Genomic DNA, 9,874 nt, shown 5'->3' with positions numbered 1-9,874 from the left:
GGAAATTAAAAAAAAAATAAATCTAAATTCCTTATCTGGTGTGTTTTTGTTGTTTTAACTACAGTTAAGGCAGCATCCAAAATACCTGTTTTATTACTATATGCACTTGATCAAGCAGTTAATCCCCAGTTTCTCATTCTTTAGCTACCCACAGTTTACCTATGGTTTCTTACCAGGAACTGGCTTGAGGAAAGACTGCACAGCCAGGCTGAGGTGGGCTGAGGATAACTAAAGCTCATGATATTCCAGAATACTTACTGCATTCACTGCAATATTAAAAATGCTAGCACATACAAATCCTTCTGAGATATACAGGCACTATGTGGAGATTATGTGCAAAAGTCTGCAGATTTTTTTCTTTGGCATTGCTATTCATTTATGAAATATATTTCTTGCAAATATAAAGTTTTTTTCTGAAAACTGAAGAAAATTACGAAAAAGTCAAGGTATATGAGCATAATAAAATGCATAGCTAGGGGTGGGCAAAAAAACCCCAAAACCTTAATCTGCTACCAGCAAAAAAGAAAATATGAAAAAGTCCAGCAAGTATCACCGTACAAAAACCACCCAGAATAACCACATGCTTTTTGCATCAGCTTTTGTTCTTCAGGAATAATTATCCATCAACAGAAAGACAACATTTTACATGGTGCATCAAGATCCTGGGGGGAAGAAAAATAAAAAAAGTTAAGAGTGCTTATCTTAACTTGGAAAAAAAAATCACAGAATAGATCTGGGAAGAATTATTGGAAGCATACATATCTAGTAACAGAAAGAAATCCAGGAAGGCTTAATAGCATAATTGACAAAGTATTGTTTGAAAGTGATCCTGCAGCGAGGGCAGCTGTCCACTGCAGATACCCAGTAACAATGCATCTTTGTCTTGCCCATTTGAAGTCACTTGCCAAATCTTCACATGGGATTTCACTGCGTATAATTACTCATACTCTCAGAGGAGCCATGACTGCCTCTGCAGATTCTTCAGAAAGCCAGAATTCAGACTGTCCTGGCTGCACGCAGGTGGACGGAGCCCGGCGCTGGACGTGCCCTTGCCTCCCTCCTGCATACCCCAGGAAACCCTCCAGCCTGAAGCACTTGCATCAAGCATCAAGTGTAGTTGCATGAATACTCCCATGAACTAATGATGATGATGAAAGACTCCAATTACTTATTTTTACGCTAAGGGTGTGATCAAGCTAAGTACAAAAAGTACACGGTGGCAATGGAACACGTGCACAGAATGAGGCTGTATTTGTGCCAGGAAAGGTGAGAGCTCAACCCTGAAAGCTGCTGTACTTGCCAGTTTAGCTGTGGGGCTTTTTATATGTGTTCTGTTCCAGAATTAGCCTGGTGCAGAAATAATGACATAAGCTCACTGTCCTGAAGATAAAAACAACCAATTGAGATGTGCTTGGTCTTCATTACTCTGTGAAAAGGTCTTACTAGGGAAGCAATATGTCATGCCTTGGAATGCTTAGCTACGTGAACCCACAGGAATTTACCTACATGAAGTAATTCTGTACAAACTGTACGGACAAAGGGTGTGAAAAAAAAGTAAGGCCTTTTCTGCCTAGGAACACTGAAGTTCAAAGTCATGCCAAGTGTTGTGTCTAACTAACCTCGTCTTGGTTCAGTTAAAAGACTATCAACAAAACTTAGCTCTAGTAACACTATCATGAGTTGAGTTTATGGTAGTACAGAGAAGAGAAAGAAATCTCACCCAATTATGTTAACGTTTAGCTTGTTTTCTGCTTCTCAGATTTGCTGCTGGAGGACTGTCCCTTTGCCTAATGAGCAAGAGAAGCATGAGATAGTTAGAAACTGTGAAATAAGCTAAATTAGAAAATAAAACAGTGGCAGGTACTCATCTGAAGTCACAGTTCGGACATAAATATGATCTGCACTTGAAATACAGAAAGTTTAGGAACAGTATTTGTAACTTCTGCTCTATATATGTATTTTCAGTTTTCCAGCATCACTTTATTTCAGATAAAGAGGGCTGCGGCTGACCTCTTCAAATCCTGTTTCTCAACATCCTTTTACCCATGCTAGTGATCCAGTCAGAACTCAGAACATTAAAAAAATACATCCTCCTGAAGAAGAGTTAAAGACCTTCCCAATTTTACATTAGAAAGTGTTGTGTTTTTACATAAAAGGCATGTGCGGTGATTTCATAGTAAAATCCCATCACTTGAAACACGAAACACAAAATCTGCAGAACAGATGTGACCATCTGATTCAGGCACCTAACTGCACATAGCTTGTGAGAGAACAGTATGACATCAGGAAAAGTTTCACCCCTAACTAAATAAATTTTCTTTATTTCTGGATGACAAAAGCCAAGCAACCTTTTTTATTTTCTTAATGTAGAAACAACTGCCTTCCTTTTCCCACCAGACTAATTCAGCATATTTATTTATGAATATATGTAGGTTTTAATTCATTTTTAAAAAATGAATTATGATAATAACTTGAGAAATGGTTGTATGGTTGAAGGAGGACATTCTAATCACTTTTAGAATGCTGTTATTTTAAACTGTCATGAAAGGCAGTGATGGGGATCGCATGTGAAGTGTGACTCCTACATCAGCAAATACGGGAATGAGAAGCCTGTGCTGCATGCACTGAGCCCCCTGTAGAAGACCACACTCTCTCTGAAAGAAACATATTTTAGGCCTTGTTTAGTGAAAATTTCCCTTGAAATAGACAGTTGCTTTTCTCCTATGTCCATGCTTACAAAAATGAATCAAGTTCAACCTATTGATGTAGAATTCTCCCCAAAGTAATATCTATGCAATATGAATCCAAAATCCAGTTGCCCATCTTTCATATTCATAGCGTACGGTAACCATGACTGTCCATATTACAATATGTATGTTCTACCTTTTTAGGGTCTTTGGGTTTTCCTTTTTCCTTTGGGGTCGGTTTAGTGGTGACGGTTTCCTTTCCACTTTTGTCCTACACTCCAAAGAAAAAAAAATAATTACAGTTACAAAGAGAATAGAGAATTGATGGCTTCTGCTTTGACATCTGCCATAACACATCATTTTAAATGTGTTCGGTAAGGTGGGAGAGAGCCCGACGCAGGATGTATGCATCTAATTGCTGCCCGTATAGTCCACAGCAAACTGGAATTGTGAGCCTCTAATAATGGGGGAGACCAGGGCACCAGAAAGCATACAGAGATAAAACATCTGGTTTATATGGGCAGATTTTGTATTTACTACAAACCAATAATGTTGCCGCAGAAGATTTAGCTCCAAAGTTCATGATCAAATAAAACAGCACTGAAAACACCATCAGTTTGTCTTAAGCTGTCCGAGGATTCGGTGTCAAGGCAAGCACTTGGGAAAGTGCTGCAGTGGTCAGAAGAGCGATGTGGAAACACAGCTATTTTCTCCCAGGAATTACATCTGCTTTGAACTGCAGTTTCAAAGCTGCTGCTTCTCTGCCCCCCAGGAGAGGAACAAACACAGCATAAAACGTTGATTATGAACAAACTTATAATTTGCTCTTGATAACTGTGTGCCTTGTAGTATCAGCTTAAGGAAGCCAATGCAGAATTTCACTTGGGATCTGGTTGTGCTTCCACACCTGTGTCTGTCCAAGGGATTTCATTTTTGACTGCTAATACACTAGTTTGGCCAGTAAATTCAAACTTTGTTTTTTCTTTCTCCTTGCAGGAAGCAGGCAGGTCACTACTGCAGGAAAAAGGCAGGGACAGGCTGGCAGGAGTCTGCAGCAGATGAGGCACACCTACAAGACTACAAGAACTATTCACCTTTCAAAAAAAACGTGTACTATTCCCTCTGCCTGTAAGTGAGGGACCAGGGCACAGGAGAGAACATGTCACCCACAGGGTAAAAGAGCAAATGGCTAACAAGAGGGAATTACTGGTTCTTAACCAGTTTGATCACTTGTAGAACAGAAAAGGAGTCCATGATTTTTGCATCAAAATCCCACCAGCTGCCCCAGAGTGCCCTTGGGCTGCTCTGCCAAGGAAGCACATAAGGTGGATGTCTCAAAGCCATACAAGACTTCTCCCTCTGTCCAAGCTCAAAGTAACACACGCTGGGTTAAGAGCAAGCAGAGAGCACATCTGACAGTGATTCTTCTCACATGTGAACTGAATCTCAGTTCCATTCTTCACACTCTTTTCCAGCACAACCATCTTTTCTCAAACACCATCCTCCTGTTGGTGACCTCCAGATTTATGCAGCTTCCGCTGCTTGTTCATTTCACTTAGCCTCGCGTGTGCAGCAGTTTGCTGCGAAAAGCCCGACGGGTGTTTGTTAGCTGTGTTTAAGATGAATATATGACAAATAAACACTCCATTTCTCATTACAAAACCTCTCCACCCCACTCTTCCTTCAGTTTTCTCTACTGTGTTCTCTGACACACCTAAAACTCTTTTCTACTAGCATTTTTCTCTGCAAAACCCTCTTGAACTGTTTCTCAGTTCCAGGCTACAACTATTGCTAGGTAGCGCGTGCAATCATTGAATAAAGACTGCTCTGCCTCTCTACATTTTTTTGAATGCTCTAATCTATACAAAAACTGTTACCACAATTCTCTGCTCAACTCATTTCTCTAAGCCTCCCTTACCCCAAATAGCACAAACCTTCCTTCTTCCAAATATTTAGTACACAGCGAGATGCATCAAACTTCCATTATGGTAGTAAGACAACCACAGCATCATCCAAAGAGGCTAGCTCTAAACCTACACTGAGCTACTGCAGAGAAAAGTGAGGAACTTCCACAGTGTGGTGAAAAACTTTATTTCCCAAGTTATTAGCAGAAAATGTCCTACCTTTGAGTGCTGTGGTGTGGCAGGAGCCTTTGCACAACTATCAAAGTCACCTGATAGGGCATCAATAGCAGCAGCGTCATCTGTAGGCTTCTGCAATGATTTAAATTCTGAAGTCACACAATATGCAATACTTCTCACAGCCCAATTAACATTTCAGGAATTTATGTCTGCTTTAATGATCCCTTTCTTAAAAAAAAACATACCTGGGCTCTACACCTGTGTTAGAACACAGATCACTATTTGAGGTTTCCAAGATATAGGATTTATTTGAATACTGGATATGGATGTTCACAATGTAGCTGTGCATAAAAGCAGTATTTATTATGAAGAATTACTCTTCACAAAAGTTTTACTGTCCACACTGTTACTATTACCTACTGCATGCAAGAGAATTTATGAGAATTTGCAGTGAATCACGTCTTGAACCTATAATGACACTACTTAAAAAAAAAAAAAAAATCAGAGCACGCAGCATGAAACAGACACAGAACAAAAATATCATAAATGTTACCTTTTGTTCTTTGTGTTTCTCATCATCCTTTCCTGTTGGCTTTACTGGTTGACCCTTGGGAAGAAGAAAGATTACATCCTCATTTTGAACTGGTCAGATTAGTTTTAAGACACAGATTACCAAGCAAGCTGCACCCTTCTGAATCAACTTCTTTATATCTCATGCTATGTACTCAAAGTCAGTTCCGAATGTGTTTTCATGCTCTGTTACTTTGACTACATCTGCGATATCATCTTTCTGTCCTTGTAGTCTACTGGAAAAACAGTTTCCTGATCCACAAAAGATCAGATCCCTGTCAGAGCTGTCACTTGCTCCATTTCACAGGGCTTTAGGTAGACCACCAAGGTAATACCTGTATATAAGTTTGTCCCCAAACTTGGAATGAAACTACTTGGCATGAATAAGCATTATTATCCACAGTTTGTAAGTATCTTCTGTTTAAAAGCAGACTATAAAGCCAAGCTCTTTAAAGGGAAACACCCTATTTTTCACCTGGTTTTATGGAGCACCTAAAACACTGAGCCAGTGTAACTGGGATCCATACTGCTAGATCTCCAGGACATTGATTGCTACTGGACAGTTCAAAGTGATTTATTTGTTCAGATTGCCCAATTTAAAAAAAGAACAAAACAAACTTTTTTTTTTTTTTAAATGAGATGCATGCAAGGATATACACAGATACTCTACATATAAGCTATTTACATGTTTAACCCTAATACATAAACAGAGTACACACACTTCTCAGCTTCCCTGTTCTCCCCATAATTCCATAGCAGACAGATTGGCTCATATCACAAACTTCTGGTGTTGCAATAGCTAAATAAAAACTAAGAAAGCTTTTCCTTACCTGCTCACCTGACTCCAGAAGTTTTAGATAGTCAGGTGGGATAGTATCCTCTCTTTCTCCAAGTTTGTCTCTATGTTCGGATTTAGACTTTTCCTGAAAGCATTTAATTTTTTAACAACTTTAATGCTTCTGTTAGAAATATTAGCAAAGAGTAACTCAAGAGTGTTCATTAAACTTAGGACAGATGCCTTTTTGGAATTTAAAATTTTAACACTATCAGAAAAACCCCATAAAATATATTAAAACTTTCATGCCTGAAAGTTTTAAAAGTACTAGCTCTCAATAAGTGTACACATTTATTACATTAAGCATAAGTATATAAACAGTAGCAACCCAACATAAAAAAAAAGTTATGTCCACTTTAAGCTCTGCTTTTCAACAGTATGACTCAAAGGAATCATTCCATACTTCAGCACATGAAGAAAGCTGGGCTCTTACAGCTCCACTGAAGCACGGCAGCTCCTGAGATCTTGCACATGAAGTGTTCGCTCCCTTGCTACGACAAAGGAAAACACTGCCCAGACTGCATAAACCTGTTCCTAAGGCAGCCAATGACCTCTGCACTGGAGCCTGGTCTGAGATTAGAAATCTCCTTCTAGATTCAAGCCTAAATTTATTCATGGGCAGCTTACAGGTTTTTTTTCCCCAGTAATGTCCTTTACCTGAAGTATCTAGTTTTACAATTTACTATTTCTATTACTATTACGCAGAAATGCGCCCAATGTTCTTGTTAACACAAAGTTCTTTATACAATTATATGAAGAAAGACCGAATGAAGACAAAACAAGCAGAAGCAAGCAAGTTAAAAAATGGGACTGATTAAATGAACATGTTCATTGATGAACTTGGTATCTGTGGGGTTATAAAAGTCAAAGCTTGTCAAAAAGGCAGCCATAAAATTGATTTGAGAAAACAGAGGCCAGAGAAGACACCTGAAAAATCATTAGAATAATGACAATAAAAGACACCGAAACAAAATTATTGCAAATTTCCTGTAATATTTCAACACTTATCTCCAAGTGGCTAAAGTATATTTTTTTTCCTAGTAACCTTACTCCTACATCTGAAAATCACATGTCGTATATTACTATAAGTATATAGGAAGTATTGCAGTATACCATTAAAAAAAAAAAAACTCTAAGAAGTAAGGGAGTTATCTCAAATTTGGGGTTTTTTTGTTTGGTTGGTTTATTTTTTTCCTCCAGACTGCACAAGTTTCAGATGTCTTTTGTTACCTTTACTTTATCCACAACTGGTTTGTTCTCATCAGGGTCGGGTTCCCTCTGTCCCAGAGAATCAGACAGGAGATCCAAGGCTTCATCCATCTCCTTTCCTCCCTAACAAAGTATGAACACATCCGTGAAAGCAAACCTGCTGTAAAAACAACTTAATTCATCAAGCTAATATAAGCACTGACTAAGGACCTGTCAACTTCAGTGAACAATGAACAACCATCTCTCCCTTTGTAATTACACAGTAGTGCCATAGCTGGTTAAAAAAACTGCAGAATGTTTAGACCTACAGAAAACACAATTTCAAGAAGGGATTATGGAATTTATGTTAACGGCTTTCTTTTGTTACATATAAACCCAACTGATCTAATGAGAACAGTTCTGTGGAAAGACTGTTTTTCAGTAATGGCCATTAATTTTGCAAACATCATTATCACTGCAGATTAGCTGCTAAGGAAGTGTCCATCTGAATTAAAACTTATTAACATTTTTATCTTCACAATACGTATAGTCTTTTGCTAATTCACACTAGTTTTATTCTGTGGTTAGAAAAAAAAAACGTTAAAACCAACTAAAAACCAGGTGGGAAGAGCTTTATATTCCCCTTTCAAATTAGGCTGGAAACACTAGAGGGAGCTCCCCCTGCACAGATCAAACTGGAGAAAGCCACACATTATTACTAAATGCCACAAAGGGAAATTCTCATGGTATTAAAAGGAGGTCATGACGCTGCCTGTCCCTCCATTAACCTTAAACTCCTCCTTTTACAGGCTTAATACGTGACTTTGCCACTCCGGAATGGCCACACTATTATTATCTTAAATGTTCTCATTACCTAACCAGGAGAAGAAAGGTGCGGTTCATCTAAATGGCCAAGCCCAAAAATGAAACCACTTGCACATAGGTAACTACCCACATAGACCCACAGAAGGGAACTGCATGCATCCTCTGATGTCTTCAGTAACCCTGGAGGAATCAGCACAGGACTGGGCCCCTCCTTTTCCAAGTGCAGGTGAGGTTTCAAAGGCAGGGTGAAATAGACAGTGAGCAGAACTCAGACAAAATGGGCAGAGCAGCCTTCGCAGTCAGTTGAACATGAAGTGTCTAGAAATCCACACTTTTTTTTTCCTCAGACGGACCATTTCCTTTCCCCGCAGTAGCCAGTATTAGCAATAAATTATTTAACTTTGCAACAGTCTGTACTGGTAAAATGGCTCAGATCATGCTCCCATCTCTCTTCATTAGTTAGTGCTTGGTGTGAGATAAGGATCTACAGAAGAGGTTGCTTACCGAGGTAGAAGCTGGAGGAGCTGCTGAATGCACTGAAGAAACTGTAGCAGCAGAGATAACCTCTGAGGTATCTGCTAGCTTTTCACCCTCCTTGGTTTTCTGAAACAAGATACACCATTCTCTTAGAGGACTAAGAAAAAAATATGCATCAAATTCCACCCATCCAAAATGCATTTCCCACACAATTTATTTCTGGGACTTTATTTTTCTTAGAAGCTCTGCTTATTTCAGATTGAAACTCCTTCCTGGGAAGCACTGTGCAACTGTTCTGCATCTCAGTTTGCTCACATTCAGTCTTCCATCTCAACTACTGGGTTAAACCCTGGCATAAGCTTAAGTCACAGGTAGGCTTAATGTGACTTCAGAGGAGTTAAGATTTCACCAAGCCCCTGTATATTCCTAAGTAACACTTCTAAAAGTCTCAACTGCAAAGCATTACTTATGCAAGCAACTAGTAAAAAGATTTGACAACTACCTTATCTATTTCTTTTCTTATTATTAAAGTCCTACTCTCTCTTCTGTTAATCTCTTGCAAAAAATATTTACAATTTTTATTTACTGAATTTTATTTAAGAAAGTTTACATAAACTTTAGGGGAAACATAAAATACCAATGTTATTGAAATGATTTGAAAATAAAACAGATTTTCAGAAAGCAAATGTACTCACCTTTATTACAGTTGGTGTATGTGATGGTGCAGATGGGGCTGGAGAACATGAAAATCCTTCTGTCAAACCCTCTAAAAGATCATTTTCACTCATAGGCTATCATTAACAAGGAAAAAAGAAGAGTCTTTTAACCCTTTTCATCTATTTAAAAGTGAGCAGGTTACACAGTCTACCTCCATTTTTTGAACCGAAGACTGGGAAACCTTACTGACATTTGAATAAGTAATTAATGAATGAAACATTTATCTGAATAGTCACTTTTTTACCTGAGGTTTTTCTTCAGGTTTTGGTACAAGTGGTTTTCCATCTTTATCCTACAAAAGAAAAATTCCCTTACGTTACACCAAGCCATCCTTAAATGACCATGAAATACAAGTACTCTGAGAGCATTCACTGAACGGCAGATAGCATTACACAAGAAAATGATCTAAGTAGTAACCTCTAGCATCTACAGCTGCTACTCAAGGTGTAATTTAGAAAATCCATGTCCTGTAACTCAGAAATATCTGAGTGCTG

At 38.5% G+C, this 9,874-nt stretch overlaps 1 protein-coding gene across 1 annotated transcript in view; it reads right to left on the bottom strand.

Annotated features, from left to right (window-relative positions):
- Positions 1-1,685: 1,685 nt before the first annotated feature.
- CAST (calpastatin) overlaps positions 1,686-9,874 on the bottom strand; it is a gene marked incomplete at its 5' end in the record, with an annotated part of 13,397 nt that continues 5,208 nt past the window's right edge. The window contains 9 exons of the mRNA XM_010081787.1: positions 1,686-1,787; positions 2,884-2,958; positions 4,811-4,900; positions 5,322-5,375; positions 6,169-6,261; positions 7,404-7,505; positions 8,691-8,789; positions 9,359-9,454; positions 9,625-9,672. Coding sequence (XP_010080089.1) covers positions 1,737-1,787; positions 2,884-2,958; positions 4,811-4,900; positions 5,322-5,375; positions 6,169-6,261; positions 7,404-7,505; positions 8,691-8,789; positions 9,359-9,454; positions 9,625-9,672 — 708 coding nt within the window. The remainder of the gene's footprint in view (positions 1,788-2,883; positions 2,959-4,810; positions 4,901-5,321; positions 5,376-6,168; positions 6,262-7,403; positions 7,506-8,690; positions 8,790-9,358; positions 9,455-9,624; positions 9,673-9,874) is intronic.

This window comes from Pterocles gutturalis, unplaced genomic scaffold (genome assembly GCF_000699245.1).
Source record: "Pterocles gutturalis isolate BGI_N339 unplaced genomic scaffold, ASM69924v1 scaffold51139, whole genome shotgun sequence".
In the NCBI taxonomy this organism is placed as follows: domain Eukaryota; kingdom Metazoa; phylum Chordata; class Aves; order Pterocliformes; family Pteroclidae; genus Pterocles; species Pterocles gutturalis.
Note: the sequence above shows the minus strand (reverse complement) of the source record. Positions and strands in the feature narration are given on the sequence as shown.